Source organism: Brienomyrus brachyistius, chromosome 18, assembly GCF_023856365.1.
Source record: "Brienomyrus brachyistius isolate T26 chromosome 18, BBRACH_0.4, whole genome shotgun sequence".
NCBI classification, from domain to species: Eukaryota; Metazoa; Chordata; class Actinopteri; order Osteoglossiformes; family Mormyridae; genus Brienomyrus; species Brienomyrus brachyistius.
Window position 1 is genome coordinate 8,588,033 of NC_064550.1, and position 21,162 is coordinate 8,609,194.

The 21,162-nt window shown below is 45.5% G+C and overlaps 1 protein-coding gene across 4 annotated transcripts; it reads left to right on the plus strand.

Moving 5' to 3' along the window:
- Nucleotides 1-1,535: 1,535 nt before the first annotated feature.
- On the plus strand, nucleotides 1,536-20,853 carry nfrkb (nuclear factor related to kappaB binding protein). 4 transcript variants are annotated; one of them, XM_048983676.1, is made up of 27 exons: nucleotides 1,536-1,929; nucleotides 2,233-2,386; nucleotides 2,752-2,953; nucleotides 3,243-3,370; nucleotides 3,460-3,631; nucleotides 3,733-3,837; nucleotides 4,318-4,391; nucleotides 4,599-4,683; nucleotides 5,405-5,594; nucleotides 7,245-7,356; nucleotides 7,544-7,670; nucleotides 8,275-8,352; nucleotides 9,606-9,685; nucleotides 9,767-9,813; nucleotides 9,889-9,949; nucleotides 10,584-10,758; nucleotides 11,917-12,023; nucleotides 12,419-12,542; nucleotides 12,804-12,883; nucleotides 13,311-13,528; nucleotides 14,488-14,761; nucleotides 14,864-15,076; nucleotides 15,762-16,496; nucleotides 18,212-18,250; nucleotides 18,719-18,825; nucleotides 18,922-19,057; nucleotides 19,966-20,853. In XM_048983676.1, the coding sequence occupies exons 2-27, from the start codon at nucleotides 2,261-2,263 to the stop codon at nucleotides 20,089-20,091; spliced, it is 3,921 nt and encodes a 1,306-aa protein (XP_048839633.1). In that variant the 5' UTR covers nucleotides 1,536-1,929; nucleotides 2,233-2,260; the 3' UTR covers nucleotides 20,092-20,853. The 4 variants fall into 4 exon arrangements, with proteins under 4 accessions (XP_048839633.1, XP_048839635.1, XP_048839637.1 ...); XM_048983678.1 differs by lacking the exon at nucleotides 18,212-18,250 and having other exon boundaries at nucleotides 1,538-1,929; nucleotides 9,770-9,813; XM_048983680.1 differs by lacking the exon at nucleotides 18,212-18,250 and having other exon boundaries at nucleotides 1,539-1,929; nucleotides 8,278-8,352.
- The last annotated feature ends 309 nt before the right edge of the window (nucleotides 20,854-21,162 follow it).

Consider the following 21,162-nt stretch of genomic DNA (forward strand, 5'->3'; position numbering starts at 1 on the left):
TTAAGGAAGAGCCCAGCAACCACTGGATCATTCCCATTCTCATACTGTGCTGTTTATGGCTTTCTAAAAGGAGAGGAGGAAATTGCACATATACTGTACATCAAAAGTTCTGTTTGGTGGACGACTACAACGATACATGGCTCTGCATGTGAGGACTTTATGACCAGTTGATCACCAAGTCAAACCCTGTGCTTGGCAGAGTGATGGCACTATTTGTCCCTTAAGCAAAAGCCTTAACTAGGGTAGGCCCCTGATTCCAAATCCAGGCCTTGTTTTTTTCCCAGATAGTCGCTTTAATAATTACTGACCCTGATTGGCCACAGAGGCTCCACACCTGGCTCACAGGTAAAGGAAGGCTGGGAAATCAGCAGTACTCAGTGTCTGGTTTGTTTCCTTGATTGAAAGAATCATTCAGCTGTTTCACATTAACATTAGTGACACATGCATGATTATAGGAGACTGACCGATCTTTGTCTAGGAAATGAAGTCCTAGCATTTCAAGAGACAGCAGGTGGCCCTCATGGCATAAGTGCTGATAATTATTTGGCAAACAGAGATCTGATAATCTCAAACAAATTCATTATGAAATATTCTGGGCTAATTTTTAAAGGGTTCTCTTTGGATCATTTGAACAAATAAATATCTTAAAATTTAAGTGATAAAGTAGGGGATTAAGGGGATAAAGTAGACCATACAAAAAATGGTGTGTTTGTGGCTTAGGTTCATATTACATTGTGGGGACTAATAAAAACATGTTTTTTGACATTGTGGGGACCATTTTCAGGTCCCCACAAAGATCTGTGACTGCAATAAAAAAAAAAAACAAAAATGCCCAAAATCTTTTATTTATAGGTTGTTTACTTATGGTTAAAATTAGTGCTGGGTGGGGGTTAAGCCCGTCATGTTGGGATTGGAGTTTTCCCCATAGAGGTGAATGGAGAGTCCCCACAAAGATATAATTACAAACTTGTGTGTGTGCATGCATGAGTGTGTTAATTTCTTTTTAAAGAGATTCAAATAACACTTGTGTCCAGCCACAATATGGTAAAATTTAGCTGAACAACTGCCTACAAATCTCGCTTTTATTCTGCATACCAAGAACCAGGCAAACTAGCATCTCTTTTACTTAAACATTTGCGGGGTAGATAAATTTCCTCATAATATGTCGACACAAAGACGTCATCCATCCTTCTATCTACCCATCCATGCATTGTTAATAACTGCATATCAACTGTGGGCGATTGTTCATTTGTACCATTGCTTATGTGTCACTAAACGGAGGATAATGGGAACGTTTTCATGGAAACTTAGATGTAAAACGTGTTTCTAGGGGTGCTGAGTTCCGTGACGGAACGGAAATGGTCCTTTCTTGTTTTCATTCCGCGATCCTTTTTCGGTTAAATTTGTGCTCTTTTTCTTAACTTCAAGGTAATTACGTTTTATTGTATTTAGTTTAGATTTAGATGTAATTTTTGTACAATAGCAAATAATAGTCTTAGCACTATCGGTGTCACATTTATGTCGATGATTAAAAAAACTCTGCAATGGCAGGCAGCTCGAAAGCAAAGGCGATGTTTTGTAACATAATGTTTTGAAGATAGCTAGGCTTCTTTCTGAACTTTCCCAAATTGATTGTTACTTTCTACAGTTATCTGCTGTTAAAATGTTTTTAAAATAATTTAGTATTTGATAGCAAGTAAGACAATATGATGTCGTTTTCTAGATATTCAACACAGAATGCTACGTTTCCGTCGCTTTCCTATTTCTATTTTGATTACTCCTGTAGACGTATTGCTGCAGGCTTTAAAGCTAACTGTGTGTATATGTTTGCTGTGTAGTATCTGTATGTCGAAGAGATATTGTTATTATACCATTGTTATTATACCAGTCTGGCATACACGGAGTTTCGTGATTATTTGCTTATTTCGGGTACGCTTGTATTTAATTTAATGTGTACTTTTTAACCTTTCTAATAACTAGTAATACTTCGTTGCCCGTTTCACCTGGTTTCCAATAATGTATTGACCAAGTCGATCCATAAATGTATTGTTTCAGTGTGTATTTGTTGCAGCTAGAATATAGTACGGCTAAATGAGAAGTGCTTCTGATTTTGGTTGTAAAATCGCATCGGGTGTTCTTTGATTTTTAAGCACAGTATAAAAGTGTGAATTTATTTCTTTATTTTAGGTTTTGCTACACGCCCGACGTTAATGCTTGGTTATATTTCTACAGTATTTTATGTTTTAGGCGTAGTTGGGGCATGGACGCTCTTGACCACATGCTGACTGACCCCCTGGACCCCGGGTTGGGTAGCGGCGGCCGGATCATGGAGGAGTGTCTACTGGGGAACAGCCGAGTCAGTCTGCCGGAGGATCTTCTGGAAGATGTTAGTTTCTGACGGAATACTGTAATTAGAGTGTTGTTTTGGACATTTCCCCCCCAAGAACTTTAATTATTCTAGTTATGTAGCTTTAATACAAGCCAAAATAAGTTACATATATTTATTATTGCATTTGCTTTTAAAACCTTTCATCTGAAATAACTTTGTAGCTTGCAGTTTCGCCCACTTATGCAGTGAAAGAGCTAGTTATTATATCTCCATCACGTTAATTTAAAATGAATTTTCCAGTAGTTTTCTCCATTATTAGCAGTTTTTTTGTCCAACTCTAATGTGAAAACTAGTGCACCTAACTTTGTATTGTTTTCAGCATAAATGTGTTTGCACTGATTTTCTTTCTCTTCTCTAAATAGCCTGAGATTTTCTTCTCTGTCCTGAGTGAGAGCACATGGTCTAATGTGCTGACGGATCCCCAACGGCAGCGTCTTCGTCAGTTTCTTCCTCAATTCCCTGATAACTGTGCCACCCAGCAGGACAGTGTCATCAGTGACCTTTTTAATAATAAGAACTTCCGCTTTGGAAACCCATTGCACTTAGCACAGAAACTCTTCAGAGGTAACTGTCATTGTCCCTTATTGCAGTGTTTCTCAATCTGCCCCTCGGGAACCTGAGTTTGGAGGGAGCAAAAATGTGGACTGTCTGGGAGGGAGCAAAAATGTGGACTGTCTGGGAGGGAGCAAAAATGTGGACTGTCTGGGAGGGAGCAAAAATGTGGACTGTCTGGGAGGGAGCAAAAATGTGGACTGTCTGAGGGTCCCCGAGAACTGGGTTGAAAAGCACCGTCTCATTGTATGGTTTATTTTAGATATTTCTTGTAATATTGTTTTTTTTCTTTGCTTGTCAGATGGTTATTTTAATCCAGAGGTGGTAAGATACCGGCAGCTCTGTGCCAAGTCCCAAAAGAAGAGGCACCTCTACTCTCTGCAGCAGTATTACCACAGGTTACTGAAACAGATCCTCATCTCCCGGAAGGTATAAGGGCTTTGAAACAATCTATAAATAAGAATGCTTTCAGATCATGTTCCTCCTCATAGATTTCTGCGGTTTTCTTCATGGCCCAGGAGCTGTTGGAGCAGGCTAGTCGTAGCGGCCCTGATCTTGCGATGAAGCGGAGGTATCCCTCCCCGTCTCGTGGCGAAGCCCAGGAGCTGCGGGCCAGGCGGCGGTTTTACCGAATACTGAGGGAGGTGAAGAGCGAGTGTGGCGACGGTACCTTGTCTTCCGATGATGATGGTGAGTTGTGTACAGTCCTTTAGGAGGTTTGCATGTTTAATTGTCATAGAAACCATTGTTCCGCAAGAAGTAACTCCTTTCTCTGTGTTTCTTTCTGGCAGATATGGGCTCATGGTCACCAGCTCCCCAATCTCCCTCATCCCCAACTCCCACAGTTTCCCTTAGAGTTCTTCCAACCCTCTCAACCCAAGACATGAAGACCACAGGTTAGTGTCCTTCCAAAGGTTACATCTATGGCATTTATGGCTGTGCTTCTCAACCTTTTTTGCACCTTACCCAATTTTTACCATGCCAGTTCAGTCGTGACTCTGTATCAAGTATAGGTATTCAATTAATGCTATGATCAAGCATGCAGTGCACTCTGCAGTTTACGCCAATCAATGCCAGTCGCTCAAATCTGATTGAATGTGCCAGTGAATGTTAAGTTAAGCAATTGTGGTTTGTCTTCTTGGATTGGTTGAGTGGTCTGTAGTTTAGTGCTAAGCATTTGCAGACCCAAGGCCTGTTTATATAGGTTAATTCTAGGATTGGGGCTGGGAAACCTGATCGTGGATCAGCCTATGACCTTGCTAGTTTTAAAATGCTTACATTTCCAGCTCTGATCATGACTATCGCTGGTTTATGGTGCATTCTACTGGTGTCCATTCAGGAAGACACTGGGAAACAGAACCTTTTTGTCTTGGCAGAGAAGCTAGAGCTGAGGGAGAAGGACCTCAGGGCGCTGCTGAGGAGGCACAGAGAGAAACGAAGACGGCAGCCGGTCAGTTCGCTAGTGTTTCCATCAGGAAATGTTCTCATCCATATTTGTCTGTAAATACTCCTAAAGTAGTTGCTGTGAGTTATCCAGTATTAAATCCAGTCTTTTGCTTTAAGCCCATTTATTATTTTGTCTTTAGCAGTTTTTCTGTAAGACGCCTTTTGGAACCTCCTAAGATGTGTCTATAAGTGTCTGTCTGTGTGTGGGCAGGATCACCCCGACCTAATGACCGCGGACCTTCATCTCGGTGACATCATGTCCAGGGTGAACATAGGCAGGAAAGGCTCCATAGCGGGTGAGTACTCCAGGTCCACCGGACCACCCGCATTTTGGGGGGCATGTATTTGTATGGAGACTGTACTGATGGTATGATTTAAAGGAGCACATTAAAGTATAAAGCAGTCATCTTATTCAGTGTCCACATACACACACACACATACACACACCTTTCTTAAAGCTTTATTCTTTATTTTCATATATATAGTATGTACAGTACCATGCAAAAGTTTTAAGCAGTCCTAAAACATGTTTAAATGATCTTCGTGTCGGCGTATAGCTTTTCTATCATGTTTGTCAAAATGTGCCCACTTCAAACCCTCCTGAAGTCACCTCAGTACTTGCAGTTCCCATGTGTTTTTGACACGACCACCAGCACATCTGCTATGGCTAATAAAAATCCCACTGATATTTTGATTGTTGACATATCCACGAGAAACACAAAATCGGTTTATATTTTGCCAGAAATGTGCATCGTTTCAAACTTCAAAATGCCAGCCTTGAGTTGGCAGGTCTTATAGTATCAAAAATTATGTAAGGCAGTGTTTCTCAGTCTGGTCCTTATGAACCCCCCAGACGGTCCACGTTTTTGCTAGGGAACTGGGAGGGAGTAAAAACGTGGCCTGTCTCGCAGGGAGCTGGAATGGAGCAAAAATGTGAACCAGCTGGGGGTCCCTGACGACCGAGTTGGGAAACACTGATGTAAGGTATAAATGTTCTTCTGCCCTTTCTGCCCCTAGCGTTGTTTGATCTAGCTGTGCCCAAAAAGAAAATAAGGGAGGAGAAGAGAAAGAAGAAGATCCGGACTATTAAAATGGAACCAGAGGAGCCATGTGATGTGCTGATGCCTTCTGAGGTCCCCCCCCCAAGTCACACCGCTGCTGCTGCCATTCCAGAGGCCCCTCTCCACCCCCCCGGGGTCAAAGAAGAGTGAGTTCATTCCTCAGCCCTTTCTCGGTTACGTTGCTTCTTCAGCGCCTCTCATTACGCCACTGTGGCAGTAAAGTTTGCCACCATCCTCATCAGGAGTTTTTCTGTTTGTGCTGTAGAAACCGGTCAGCACAGGTAAGTAATTTTGTCAGGGAAGCTTTGATTTCCTGTATTTTCGTGACGCCGATGGGGTACGATGGCTTCCTGGTTGCATATACCGTTAACATCAGCTAGAGTCAGAAAATCATACCTAGTTAGCTGGGTAACAGAATATTCTACTTCGGCATCTCCTAAATAAGGAACATATTTATTTAATATTTAGTGTAGTGAATGTTTGTGGCCGAAAGTGCCCCACTAAAACCTCAGGGCCTCATGTGTGGTTTAAGTGTTGGTAAACACCACTGAACATCTGGTCTGTGTTCCTTCCAAGAACTATTTGGCAAGACTGCCCTCCTGTCTAGTCACATCCCACTAATTCTAAGCACATGGTTATTTAAGCATGTCCCCCTTGTATATGCTTCCACTCCAGTGGATACACTGTGGGTTTTTTGTTATTTCATTCATTTTTGTGTATTTTTCACATGGAAGCACTAATTATTTTTTGCGGGTGGCTCTGTGGGTCGCACTTTTGCCTTATGCCTCCTAGGTTAGAGAGATTCAAATCGTGTCACCCAGGTCAGCGGGATTAAAACCATGCCTCCTAGGTTATAGAGATTCGAATTACACCTATTAGGTCAGAGAGATTCGAATCACGCCTATAAAGTCAGAGAGATTCGAATCACGCCTATAAAGTCAGAGAGATTCGAATCACGCCTATAAAGTCAGAGGGATTCGAATCACGCCTATAAAGTCAGAGGGATTCGAATCACGCCTATAAAGTCAGAGGGATTCGAATCACGCCTATAAAGTCAGAGGGATTCGAATCACGCCTATAAAGTCAGAGGGATTCGAATCGCGCCTCCCAGGTCTGAGGGATTCGAATCGCGCCTCCCAGGTCTGAGGGATTCGAATCGCGCCTCCCAGGTCTGAGGGATTCGAATCGCGCCTCCCAGGTCTGAGGGATTCGAATCGCGCCTCCCAGGTCTGAGGGATTCGAATCGCGCCTCCCAGGTCTGAGGGATTCGAATCGCGCCTCCCAGGTCTGAGGGATTCGAATCGCGCCTCCCAGGTCTGAGGGATTCGAATCGCCCCACTGCTTTGAGCTTGAGTTCACATCCTCACCCTTTGTATGCCTTTGGTCTGCAGTAGAAAACCATAGAACTTGAAGGAAACCTGCATGACAGTCAACTGGCATCTGTAAACTGCCCATAATATATGATTGTATGTGCATGTGTCTGTCTGTCTTTATCTGTTTGTGTGTCTCTTTGTGGTTGTGTGTCTCTTTGTGTGTGTGTGTGTCTCTGTTTGCCTGTGTGTGTGTGTGTGTGTGTGTGTGTGTGTGTGTGTGTGTGTGTGTGTGTGTGTGTGTGTGTGTGTGTGTGTGTGTGTGTGTGTGTGTGTGTGTTCCCTGCGATGGACTGACATCCCATCCAGGATATCCCCAGCCTTGTGCCTTATGCTATCTTAGATTAGCCCCTGTCTGCATCTGTGAGGCTTTCTGGAATCCTCCGTGACAGCTTCCCATGTCTCCTCCCTTTCCTTGCCACTTAGACCATTGGAAGATGCGCAGGATAGCCCTGCTGTGGTGGAGGAGATCGCCGTCAGCTTTTTCAACCTGCTGGAGGAGATCCTGAAGATAGAGAGCCTGGCTACCACCAGCATGGTATGTACACACGCACCACCCCTCCAACAAACAGGTACAGGCATGCCATTTTATACATCTACCAGTTTCAACCAGACAGTCCAGCCTGGAATGTTTATAGCATTATGTAACATACTGCTCATGGTTGCTTGGCATGTAGCTGGGTGTAAAGTATATTTAAAAAGTGCTTAACTGTCTTATGATTCAGCTGGAAGAGAAAGTACAGCAATGGCAAGCTTTGCCAGCCAGCACGCTCAACCCTTGGTTCTCAACTGCCCCCTGCTGGTCGGAGTTGGTTCTGCCCGCCCTTCAGTTTCTGGCAGGAGAAAGCAGAGGTGAATATGCCTTGCCCTCTTATTTACTGGTGGCACTAGCTGAGGGGGCACAAATACTTAGTAGTAACTCAGTCACTGCTGAAGTTCAAATCATGAACAAGTATAGTGGCTACTTGAGATAAATATGCATCACGGTTGATTAATGATAAATGAACATGAGATCAGTATTTCACCTGTATTATTTATGACTTGTTCCTTCAGTAGTTTGCAAAGGTTCACATAATTAAGATGAATAGTAACAAATATAGTAACTGCTTGAGATAAAAATGTTTAATAATGAATAAACATGAGATCAGTATTTCGCTTTTGTTATTCATGACTTGTTCCTTCTGTAGTTCACAAAGGTTTACAGAATTAACAGATACAGTAACAAATATAGTAACTGTTTGAGATGAAAAATGCATCACAATCCATTAATGATGAATTAACATGTGATCAGTATGTAACCAAGACTTAGTTTGTGGTTGGTCAATACATAAGTAATAGCATAATATTTGTATCCCCTCAAGTAAACTGTTACTGATTTACTTGTTTGCGAAAGTAGGAGATCTGCATCTATCGACTCAGACAGATCTCTCATGAATCCCACTCCCCCACCCCCCAGCAGGTGTGATGGCCCTCCCCAGTGGCTTCTCCCCCCTTGTGGAGTTCAGGGAGCGAACGCAGCAGTGGAGGTGGATCAGTGAGTAACTTTAGCCGCGAGCTCTGTGTCGGCACTCTGAACTCTGCTGGAGATGCACGTCTCGTGCAGAAAGCCCCTCATAAACCTCCTCCTATCAGTTTGTAGTTTTAAAGCCCTTTGTGTGTTTGGTGGTGGGAGACACTTGTGCAGCCTCTGGGTATAAGGAACAAAAGTAGCTCCAGAAAGGATGCAGTAATTCACCTGAGTACACATGCTGTGTGTGTGTGTGTGTGTGTGTGTGTGTGTGTGTGTGTGTGTGTGTGTGTGTGTGTGTGTGTGTGTGTGTGTGTGTGTGTGTGTGTGCGCGCGCGCGTGATAAAAAATGTATACAATAATCAGTCACTCAGGGGTTTAGCATATTCTGAGATCTCTTTATATGTTGTGCAATCATTGTTTGCCTAATTAAACAAGCAATGCGGGTGAATGACCTGGCATGTGAGCCAGTTTTTGGAAAGTCATCAGGGGATTTTCAAAGCAGCAATTGTCAGATGGAGTAAAGAAAAAACACTTTGCACAGTTGTTTGTGGAATAACTTACGGCCCACCCATGCGGAAAACCAGTCTTCCCAGTAAGTCAGCATTCATTTCGTTGGAAAGTTGAGAAAGCGTGGGGGCGTTGCAGTTTGTTGGTGTGATTTGCAGGTTCTTTCATTATGTGCAGCCTGTGCTTTTGTGATATGTGGTGAAACTTTAGACTTTACACAATAAAAAAAATAAGCCTTTGTCTTTAGGCTTATAAGCTCTGCATATGGATGTGAAGGGCACATGCAGTACTAAGAATACAGTGCATTAGAATTTATGCAAATAAACAGTAACACAGTTTTTGAAAAGTGACAAGAATTTCTTCTGGAACTGATATCCCGTTAGATGACTAGAGCACCAGTTTGAAACTCTTCTCCGCTTAATTAAATGATTTAGTTACTTGATGCGATATTGATTAGCCATACAAGGTGCACCAGTGGTTAAGTCGGCAAATACATGGATGTACTGGATGGTTACTGGGGTGACTTTTGAAGAGGGATTGAAATGGCTAAGCAGGCACGCTTTGACAGACATAGTTTTACGCCCGACAAATATAATAATTTTCCCTGGCAGCCTAAGACTTGTGCACAGTGCTGATTCCGAGCTGCGTTACTGCCGTATGTGTAACATGGTAACATGCGATGGCCATAAAAACTGTCCCGGGAAACGTCCAGAAATTCTAGTCGTCCTGACCAGGCTGCCGCCTCTCCCTTTCTCTTCTGATTCCTGAAGGCCCCACCTCAGACAGCGAGAAGGACTCGAGTGGCCTTTGCCAGCTCTGGCTTGAAAACAAGGACCAGGTGGTTGTCAAGGTAACCGTGGAATCGGAACCAGCGCGGGCCTTTCATGCTCTGATGCGTGTGCGTGTTTGACGTAGCGGTGCCTTTTTGCAGCAGGAGAGTGAGGAGCCCACTGAGCTGACCCCCCCCACACCCAGAGTGTAAGTGCAGACCCTCATCGAGTCGCCCCGGGATCGGCGAACTGCTCTACTAATCGTTTATTCTCCCCCCTACAGTTGGACGGACTACGTAGTGAGGCCAAGCACTGGGGAGGAGAGACACGTCTTCCAGGAGCAGGTTTGGGCCCCTTTTTAGCACTGCCTCAGTGTTCAGGGATCTGCTGCTCATGGTGTAGCTTTTGATCAGTAGATGGACAAATTGCTGCAAACAGCAACAACGTCGAACATGCATCAGCGCCCTCATAAGGTGAATAGTGCAATTAGAAAATGAAAGAGTAGCAACAGAGGATCAGAAGAGAGAAAGGCTTAAAATAGAAGTGCATGACACATGTACCGCATTCAGGAAGCATGGGGAATAGGCCAGCAGCAGAAATGTGGAACTTCTGGAACTATGCCGATTTCTAGAATGCGTCACTGATGACATCAGTAAAGCAATTCATAGATGGAGTAACGAGAAGCGCGTCTCCGCCCGACCTCGAAGATCAGAGCACCCCAGACATGGTGTCGTATGTCAGACGGGTGTATAACACCTGTGGATTCTCAGGGAATCGTCTTGCATGCCGTGGGCGTGATGCATCACCCAAGCGCACTGTTAATTGTGTCATGCAGGACTTGTGTGCTTAGAGGAGTGTGTCATCTCCGAAACAGTGCTGTAGGGCACGTGGTACAATGGCCACGATAGTGTGTCACATCTCCGGCGTGTGGTTTCTGACGTCCGTCGCTAACCCCTCCACTGCTCCTTGTTCCCCCAGGAGCAGCAGCGCTATGACCAGCCGCACAAGGCATTCACATTCCGCATGCATGGCTTTGAGTCGGTGGTGGGGCCCGTCAAGGGGGTCTTCGACAAGGAGACATCTCTCAATAAGGCCCGCGAGCACTCCTTGTTGCGCTCAGACCGCCCAGCCTACGTGACCATCCTCTCACTTGGTAAAGCTGATCGCTGCCTTGGCATGTTGTCCTAGTGGGTTTTTTCCTGCAGTCTGAATGTGAATCCTTGATTTGGCATCTTTAAAATGGACGCTGTCTGTATGATTGTGTTCTGCTTTTCATAGGATGACCTGAAGGCTCCCCACAACCCTGTAAATATAACTACATTTGTGCGTCGCTTAACCACGGGGATACATTCTAAGAAATGTCATTAGGCAATTTCATCGTTGTGCAAACAGAGTGTGTTTATACAAGCTTACTGTGGATGGTATTGTATACTACACACCTAGGCTGCACTTAACTTAGAAAGGGTACGCTCTAAAACAGGGGTCTCCAACTCCGGTCCTGGAGAGCTACTATCCAGCAGGTTTTCTATCATACCTGGCTTTAGATGAGCCACACCTGTTCCTGGTATTTGCCTGAGAGCAGGTGTGGCTCATCAGAAGCCGGGTAGGATAGCAAACCTACTGGACGGTAGCTCTCCATGACCGGAATTGGAGACCCCTGCTCTAAAGTAACGATAAATACAATATATTAAAGACTTAAATGAGTAATGTTGCTTGTCGTGTTATATATAGAGTATTCATTATATACTGTGCATAATTGTACTTTTGCTATACTGGCGGCGCAGTGGGTTTGTTTCTACACATGCATAATGCGCTGTGCTATGGTGTCACAAATGCGACGGCATCCCTACACCAGGGGTGTCAAATTCCTGGGGGGTCGGAGCCCTGCACAGTTTTCGGTTTCCCCTCATTTTCACACACCTGATTCAACTCCATGTGCTAATTACCACACAGCTCTTGAGCTGAATCCTTTGTGGTGGAACTGGGAAAGAGCTAAGCTACACAGCCCCCCCCCCCCCCCCCAGGAGTGGAGTTTGATACCCCTGCACTAGGCAATAGGAATAATTCAGCTCCATTATAATCTTAAGGAACCAGCGTCATATATGCGGTCCATCTTCGATCAAGACGTAGTTACGCAACGTATGACTGTATCCAGAACTATAACCAGTATATCTACTTTTAATTCATTTATCTGAAGGGTTACATGTGAACCATTACATTGTTATTGTTGAGCGACAGTTGCGGTTAATATGAATAGTTACCCAAGGATAGGAGCAAATACATGTATCTAAATGCTCCCTGCCCCCCCCAGTGCGTGACGCAGCCGCCAGGCTTCCCAACGGCGAGGGCACCCGGGCCGAAATCTGCGAGCTGCTGAAAGATTCCCAGTTCCTCGCCCCTGATGTCACCAGCGCTCAGGTGAGAGAGAGAGACTCTGGACATCGTTTGTTTTCACGTTAATGGGCAGACTGAGTCACTGCGGTGTGACTGTCAGACTTGTGAATAGTGCAGCTTCCCCCTTGTGGAGGATGTCAGGCTCAGATGTGAGACACTGTATTAACAGCAGAAGGAAACACAAGGACATGTGGCTTCATCAGAAGGTTGCTAGTTCAAATTCCATAACTGCAGGAGAAACTTTGGAGAGAACCCCTAAAAAGGGATGCTTAAATTAAAAACCTTTTTTTTAATTTGAGTCACTGGTTTACATGGGAGGGACATGGACATCGTTGTGTGTGTGTGTGTGTGTGTGTGTGTGTGTGTGTGTGTTTTTTTTTCTGCTGCACATCAGCGGCGTTTTGTGCACCCCCCTGCAGGTCAACACAGTTGTGAGCGGCGCCCTTGACCGGCTGCACTACGAGAAGGATCCCTGCGTCAAGTACGACATCGGCCGCAAGCTCTGGATCTACCTGCACCGCAACCGCAGCCAGGAGGAATTTGGTGAGGCGCCAGCGTTCCCTGTTCTACTTCTCCGTCTTAACCATTCACATGAGGACGTCGCAAATGAGACAAAAGACCACCAAGCACTGAGGCGCATGGGACGTGCATGGGGTGTTTTCTTGTTGAACTTGTCATGGTGAAAGCGAGAAGCAGTTCCCTAATTTGGGACATGAGCCAATGCGCCGACTGGTGCAGCAGTCATCATTTTCCGGTTCGTCTGGCCGAGTCGCTAAATAAAGAAAACACTCTCTCCCGCCGCAGAGCGGATCCACCAAGCGCAGGCCGCAGCCGCCAGAGCCAAGAAGGCCCTGCAGCAGAAGCCCAAACCTCCACCCAAGCCCGTGAGTCCGCGGGGTGGGGCGTCAGGCTTTCACCTCGCAGGGAATGCGCTGTGCTTTGTGAGGGCGGTCATCGGCGCAGATGCAGCCTAGAGGATTCGTTTTGCGCAGGGATTAACTGTCATTAATTACATTTAAAAAATGAAATGTACTCTGTGTAAGTTATCCAGACAGATCACAATAGTTTAATAATGATAATAATGATTTGAAGGTATTGCATAAGTGAAATTATTATGAAAGTATTTTAATTGATTGAATTGTTACTCATGTTTTCTAAGACTTCATTCATTATGCCGTTACGTCGTGATTTTTCAACCCCCCTCTTTTTTTGTTTTTATTAAAATTAATAATTGGAGTTTAGAATTTAGAATCATGACTCATGGATGTCTGATGTTGATGTGTTTGCCCCCCCCCCACTTGTATTCTGCAGAAGTCCAGTAATAAGGAGGGGGGTGGCAAGGTGCCTGGGGCCAGCGAGCCAGGCCAGGTGGTTCTGCCTGATGGGGGGACCGTGCCTTCAGTCAGTCTCCCTCCCACCCCTACAACACCAACACCCAGCACCCCAGGCACCCCCAAATCGCCCCTGGCCCCTACGGCTGGCACGTCCACCAAAACGGGAGTCCCCGACGCGGTCAGGCAAAGCCCTAGGTCAGCCCCGAAAGGTCCGGCCTCCTGCTGGCTCCTCCTCCCAGATCTGACTCCGCCCTCCTTTAAGCTGACCTTCAGCCGAAGTGCCCGGTCTGGCTTTACATTTTGTTGCACCGATTTCAGTCTCAGCTGAGATCATGCGGTTATACAGTCCAAATCAAATCTGATAATGTCATTGTTTGGGACGTTGTTTGGCATGTTCAGTTTGGTTATTTTAGTGTAAAAAAGAATACACTAATATTCCATAATACTACTATACTACCGTTTTGCACTCTTTGTACCGTTGTGTCTTGATGTAGTATGCACAAGTGATTCTGGTAACAATGACTTGAACGGATTCTGGTCTGTACCTGAACTATTAATAAACCTATTACTAACAATTAGATAATATATTACAAATGTAAGTAAAAAACGATTTTCTTACATTCAAATTAAGAAATTTATTTCAAAGATTTCTTTCTCTCGTCCCACAAAATATTTACTGAACTTGTAAATAATTATTCATAGCTCATTTCTTTACATCTGCAAGTGATTTACAGGCTGCTTTGTTAAAGCCAGGAGCAAGACAGCACTGTAACACACAGTACTTCTGTTAATATATTATCAAATGGTTTTTAGATATTTAGCTAAAATGTTACCTGATTCCTCCTGGGAATCTCATGTTATCTTATCTCGCCTCATTGTATCTCATCTCGTCTTAGCTTTGCTTTTCTTATCTAATCTAATCTACATGCCACATTGCCAGAACCAGGTTCAGGGAACCCGGCTAAGAACGGCCGACAGACAATTCGTACTTATGAATGGGCTGCCATAAAGCCTATTATATTATTAATTTGAGTTAAATACAATGGTTCATAATAACGACTGTATGCACTACTTTGACTGTATTTTATTATTTCCTTGCTTTGTTAATGCCGCCCTCTCTCTGCCGCCTCTCTAACCCATGCTGTCCCTTGCAGTGTCCTCCTGGTGTCCCCGCCATCCATCCCGCAGCTGAGCACTCTCCTCTCCGCTGGCCAGTCAGCACAGCAGGCACCTCAGGCCGCTGGGCCGCAGCCGGCAGCTCGAGTGGTGGCCCACCCGGGGCCGGGCTCCCTCTCGCAGGTGCGGGTGGTCACCGCGCAGCCCAGCCTCAGCGCCTCTGCTGGGAGCCCTCAGGCCACGCTGGTGCACCCCGGGCAGCACCAGATCCGCGTGCCGGTCACCATGACGCACACAAAAGGGTTGGCGCAGGTGAGGACCGGTCCCCCCTCCCATCTCCCTTCTCGTGGGGGTACGAGCTCTGTGATCCATCCCCCTGTGCGCTTACCTTCTCTCTGCTTCCGGTTCCGCCAGGCTGTGGTGACCCTGCCCCTCCGAACGCCCTCTAGTGGCAGCCCAGTGCAGGTGCAGGCAGCCCGTGCCCAGGCGGGGCTCACTGTCACGGGCCTGGCCTCCGCCATCGCCGTGAGCAAACCCCAGAACAGTGCCCCTGGCAGTCCGGCCCACAGCACCACCTCGCCCGCCACCGTCCTTCAAGGCGTCAACAGCCAGAACATCATCAAGCAGGTGCATCACACAGCCCCCTTCATGCGTCACTTTACATTTCATTTTAATATATTTACATTTATTACACATTTGTAAAATTTTGTTAAATTATGTATCCATAATTTAACTGTTTATCTTGTTCAGGGTTGTAATGACTTGTAATGAATGATGAAGGGACCTGCATGCCCTGGCAGATTGAAGGGGGGGCACTTTACAGGGGCCCCAGAATACATAAAATTATAGAGCGGGGTAATTTGGGGGGGGGGGGGCAAGGTGACATTTTGTCAGGGGACCTGTTAAGATGTTCAAACTAGCTTCTGGGAAATGGCCCCGGACCCCCGTGACCCTGAATAGCGACATGCGGATACAGAAGATGGATGGATGTATGGATGGAACTTCCACCTCCAACAAAAAAATGTCACCTAACCGCCAGCTGGTTGTTGTCTTATTTGTCCTCGTCTTCATCATTTTATTTGTAACGTGCATATCTGACGCCCCACGCGCTATACAGTAAAGGATGGTTAGAACAAAGACAGATAATGGAACTAAAGCTGCAATAAGACCATGCAGCCCAGCGATGCAGAAGCCAGTGAATGACCCTGTCGGTCCGCATTGCCGCCTGCAAAGTGTCATTCAGACACCGGCGTGTCTGTCTCCTCCTGGGGGTTAAACCCCATCACCCGTGTCTTTATCTCCCTGGGTGCAGGTGGCCATCACCAGCCAGCTGGGTGTGAAGTCTCAGGGCGCCGGGGGGATCCCCCTGGCGGCCACCAACCTGCGCATCCAAGGCAAAGACGTGCTGCGGCTGCCACCCTCGTCCATCACCACCGACGCCAAGGGCCAGACGGTGCTGCGCATCACGCCGGACATGATGGCTACCCTCACCAAGTCACCCGTCACCACCGTCAAGCTCACCCCCGACATGCTGAGCGCCGCCGCGGGGGGGGGCAAGGGCATCTCCCTGCACGTGGCCCCCTCGCACCCGTCGCCGCCGTCCTCCACCCCAGCAGCCTCCTCTAATGACCTACAGGCCATGAAAGGGGGTCCCTCCCTGGTCAAGGTGCACTCCGAGCTGAAGACGGGCGGGGACACGGCCATCCGTTTGATGCCGGCCCTCGCCGTCACGGTGGCTGACCAGAAGGGGCGGGGCTTCTCCACCGTCTCCTCCGACTCCAAGCCGGCCACGACCATCCGCATCATGCCCGGCCTGGGCGTCATCCCGCAGAAGCAAGGCCAGGCCATCACCGTGACGACAACCACGACCAAGCCGCCCGTGGCCACCTCTGGGGCTGCCACCGTCACCATAGCGACCAGCGGGGTGGCCGGAGCCAAGGGTCTCACTATGGGTCCGGCTGCGGCGGGGTCGCCCATCTCCATTGGCCCTGGCACTGCTACTGTTCGACAGGTGCCTGTAAGTGGCACTGTGGTGTCCACTCAGGCGGTAAGTGCACCACTTTATTAGCCTTTATTAAGCCATCGTAGCAGTGTTTCCCAACCCGGTCCTCGGGGACCCCCAGCGGTCCACGTTTTTGCTCCCTCCCAGCTCCCAATCAGATCCTCTGGGATCCCCAGACGGTCCACGTTTTTGCTCCTTCCCAGCTCCCAATCCGGTCCTCTGGGATCCCCAGACGGTCCACGTTTTTGCTCCCAGCTCCCTACAAGGGCTGTTATCAAAAAATATAAAACATTTTAGCAAACCAAAACACAAAAACTATATCACTTCCATAACTAACTGAAATAAAACAAACACAAATATCAAATACTTTACCTTTTTATACTATGTAGCTAAAGTAAAGATTTAATTGAAGTTTAATTATCATTAGTAAAACCTGGAACATGTTTTACCCATTTTAAGGAGTTTAGAACTTGATGTGCACTTTGTATTCATATTGGACTCTCTAAAGATCAGACGCATAAGACGGTTGTGCAACTTTCAGTTTGTCCCCAGGAGTAAAAATACTTACAACTTACACTGAAACTTAACCTACCTTAAACTTGATTTCAAATGAATACTGAAATTAATATAAAATGAAAACTAAACTAAAAAATCTAAATTATGGTAACACACCTGTACCAGGTATTCTCTTTCTTCATTGTTTGGTTCTGGTGTGCTGGGAACTGGGAGGACTGGGTTAAAAAACAGTGCTTTATAGGTGTCAAAGTCCAGACTTGACCTTTCCCCATTTTATTCATCATGCACCAAACCAGGGTTTTAATGAATTAACAATAACTTTGCATATAGACATCGGAATATTATAATATCGGGGAATTAATGCAAAGACTGGTGTAACAAGGGATTTGTAAGGAGTATTGGTGGTTCTACTTTGTATTTTTGTGCTTCAAACCACGATAAGCCTTGTATTGTTAACCATATTGATTGTCCGGTCTTTGTGCACCCCTGAACTAGAAGATTTGTGGGGAATTATCCTGCAAAGGAAGTTCTGCCCTTACTGGTATTACATGCCAGTAAATAGCTGTTGGTTGACATCTAGATAATGGAATCTGGGATTGGTTTAGGCGCAGATGGTACCTGGTTAATGAGTCACTGTTATGGTATGTCCTGGGGTGACCTGTGTAAAGTCACATGTCCGCCGAGCTGCTGGGCGGAGAATAGGATACGACATGAGACCCTTTACTGGGTTACAAATCGCCATGTTTTATTTTGTGCCCAAGGATATCAGTGGGTGCTCAGGATAAGAGTGAGCAGTGCTGTCTCACATGTCTTGGCCCTGATTCGATATAATGTCAGTCCTTTGTTAGAAGTCGCAGCATGAGACCTCGCTTGTCATTGCCTGGTTTTTCAGTCAGGCCTGGCGTTAGCGTGACCAAGCCGAGTAAAGCAGCACAGCTTGAGGAATGCCTGAAAATGAGGAGGTTTTTGGACAAGGAAAAGACCCGAGTTACTGAGGACTGTCGGGCACCATTGTTGTCCTCTCTTTCTCAGAGTTACAGCGCTGTGCATAATAAGTCTTTGGTAAAGAACGAAAAAGTCATTTATCTGGGTATTAAATGTATATTTGTTCAGAAGAAAATACAGCGTGACATTAGAACAGAGTATATGTAAATTAATAGTAACAATAAAAATATTAAGAACTTTTTCTCTTCTCTAAAAAATCACTGCTGTGTTGCTGGACGGTTGGATGAACACGGCTTCAGTGCCCAAACCTCTCCTTGGGGGCGCCTCATCTGTTCCAGGTGTCTGTTAAGTTTCACCACCAACTCAGTTAATTAATCAACCTCATTAATTAAATAACTTGATGAGATATGGATTAGCCAAACATTGTATGCTAGAGGTCGTGTCAGTAAATACATGGTTGCATTGGATAGTCGTTGCAAATGCTGAGGTGACTTTAGCAGAGGCTTTGAAATGTCTGGGCTGACACACTCTGACAGACATAAAATCATAGTTTTGCACCAACATGAAAACCGTTCATCCATCATTGTCTTTGACTGCCTAAGATTTTTGCACAATACTGTAGTAGAAAAATGTAAAGGCGTAAAGTGAAATGTCCCCAAACTGTCAAAGACCTCACTGAAATCCCAATTCCAATTCATAGGACAATAACCTGTCATATCCTTTTACCTGTAGGTTTTTTTTATAATGAATATCTGTATCCTGTTCTTAATTCTCTCTCTGCGATCCTCTTGCTTTGCCCCCCCCAGGGGAAGCTGCCTGCACGAATTACGGTCCCCCTGTCTGTCTTGAGCCAGCCACTGAAGAGCAAGAGTGTGGTCACCACCCCCATCATAAAAGGCAACATCAGCACCAAGTGAGCCTCCCACATTTTTTCCCCCAGTTGCCTCTAAGCCGTCTGTAGTCAGGTGTCAGCTTTGTGTACGACGGTCTGCTGTCACTTTCTCCGCAGCATCAGCAGTCTGGGCAGGAATATAATCCTGACCACCATGCCGGCGGGCGCCAAGCTCATAGCAGGGAACAAGCCCGTCAGCTTTGTGACTGCGCAGCAATTGCAGCAGCTGCAGCAGCAGGGGCAGGCCACGCAGGTAAGCAGGCGCGCAGGCATGCAGCCTCCGTCACCTATCCTTTATTAACCTGGAAAGTCACTCTGACATGCAGTGTCTCATTTTCCAGGAAGTCCTGGTCGACATGGCAACAAAGTAACAGCATCGGAATTAGAGTATAAAACGTACACACTGGAGTACAATATTTCTTTAAAAAAATAATCACATTCTTTTAGTTGCAGTATTTAAAACGATAACATTGTTCCGTCAAGACACAGTCTACCATACTTTTAAAATTATTCATTGTAGGTAAAAACCCCTAAACTGAGTGTGATTTATAATCTGTTCCAACCATAAGGAGCCATCTTTCCTTTGTAAATAGTTTATTCTTTGAACCTCGTCCTTATTTTTTTTCCTTGGCTGGCCAGCCGTGCTGCTCCTGTCATTAAACGCTCCGTGCCTTTAGTCGAAAGCAATTTGTAGTTGGTCACATGTTCAACCAGTTTTCTTGATTAATGACTAGTTTGTCAAGATGAGGTCAAGTGGTTTTAAGTTTTGCATCGGTGCGAATACATGTGAGACAGAACCCACATGCAAAATTTCACAGATGCAAATTTCCATGCATCTCAGCTTTGGAGAAAGGGTCTGAATTTAGTTTTCTATTGGCCAATAAAATATCAACCAATCAGCTGTCTTAAAACACAAAAAAATAGGTTTGGTATACCCATAGGTCAGGCTGTGTTTGCATCACCCAAGTATTCTAGGAACAGATGTCTTTTATGTTTTTTTTTATTTTATTTTTAAATGTGGCACATGTCACACAAAGATTCTGTGGAAGAGTTAAGGAAAAATAGTGTTAAGATGACTGGGTGTGTTGTGTAAGGTTAAGGTGTGTTGGTGCTGTTTCACTTCCCACAGCAATTGTGACGTTTTCCTCTCTTCTGTTCAAGGTGCGCATTCAGACCGTTCCTGCACAGCAGCTGCAGCAAGGTGCGGCAGGCAGCTCCTCAAAGCCCCTGTCCACCGTCGTCGTCACCACTGCGCCGTCCCCAAAAAGGACGCCCGACCCCCAGTGAAATGCCGAGACGCAACACACTTGGCCACTAGAGGGCGACGGCACATGCCAGATCATGGCATGCGCAAGAGGACAGCTGCCAGGCCGGGATGATCTGGGTCCGCAGACCCGCAGCTGCGAATCCCGCTCCAGCTGCGAATCCCGCTCCGGCTGCCCGCTCAGTGTTTAGCTCGCCTCACTGGAGAGGACCTTCAGCTCAACACCTGCTTTACGATAAAACGGATACAAAATGCATCTTCCATACTGGAGCAAAGGACTTTTTTTACTGATTGGTTATGTTTCTGTACTGTATAGCAGTCTTTTGTTTGTTTTTGTTTGCTTTTCTTGTTAAAAAAGAAAAATTATTTGGGCAGACATCAGACATGAAAATACTTATTATGGTGTCATCTCCTAGAGAGAAAGACCTCACCTCCTCTGTAGAATTGATAAATGCTTTTCCTCTTTAACTGGGTTCCTGTGAATGATGGAAAGGATAGTGTCCCATTTCAGTAAAGAGAAAGCAGAGGATCCTTACCAACAATCGAACTTTTGGATAAAGATATAAGCTCTAATTGAGATAAAATTTTGTCAGGAATAAATAACTGACAAATGATATAATGAAAGCTTCACAAACCAAAAGAATTGAGGTTTTAAGCTATAATATATTGTCAACTGTGGGTATGTTGTACTGAAGCAGTCACTATTTGACTCTGTATAGCTGTGTAATAATTCCTCCCCCCCTGGCATTTTTTTGCACCTTTTAAATAAATATGAAAGGACAGATTGAGTGTCTTTTGAGTTTTTTTTTTTTTAACCTCAGAACCTTTTGAGTTCTTTTCAACCGTAATCTTATTTTATGGCATGTCTGCTGAAAAAGTCATTTGCTATGTTAGGCGATTATGTAAGGTGAGGAGAAACAATGGCGTACAATGCAGACCAGTAATGTCCCTGTTGAGCCCATGGTTACGAACACAGTGGCAAATCTCTTCCTCTCTTCTCCTCGTTTCAAGCAGTGTCTATACATGCATGCAAATTGCACCTCTGATTTGCAGTCGCTGCATATACCATAAAACTGACGCAGAAATGTGTAAAA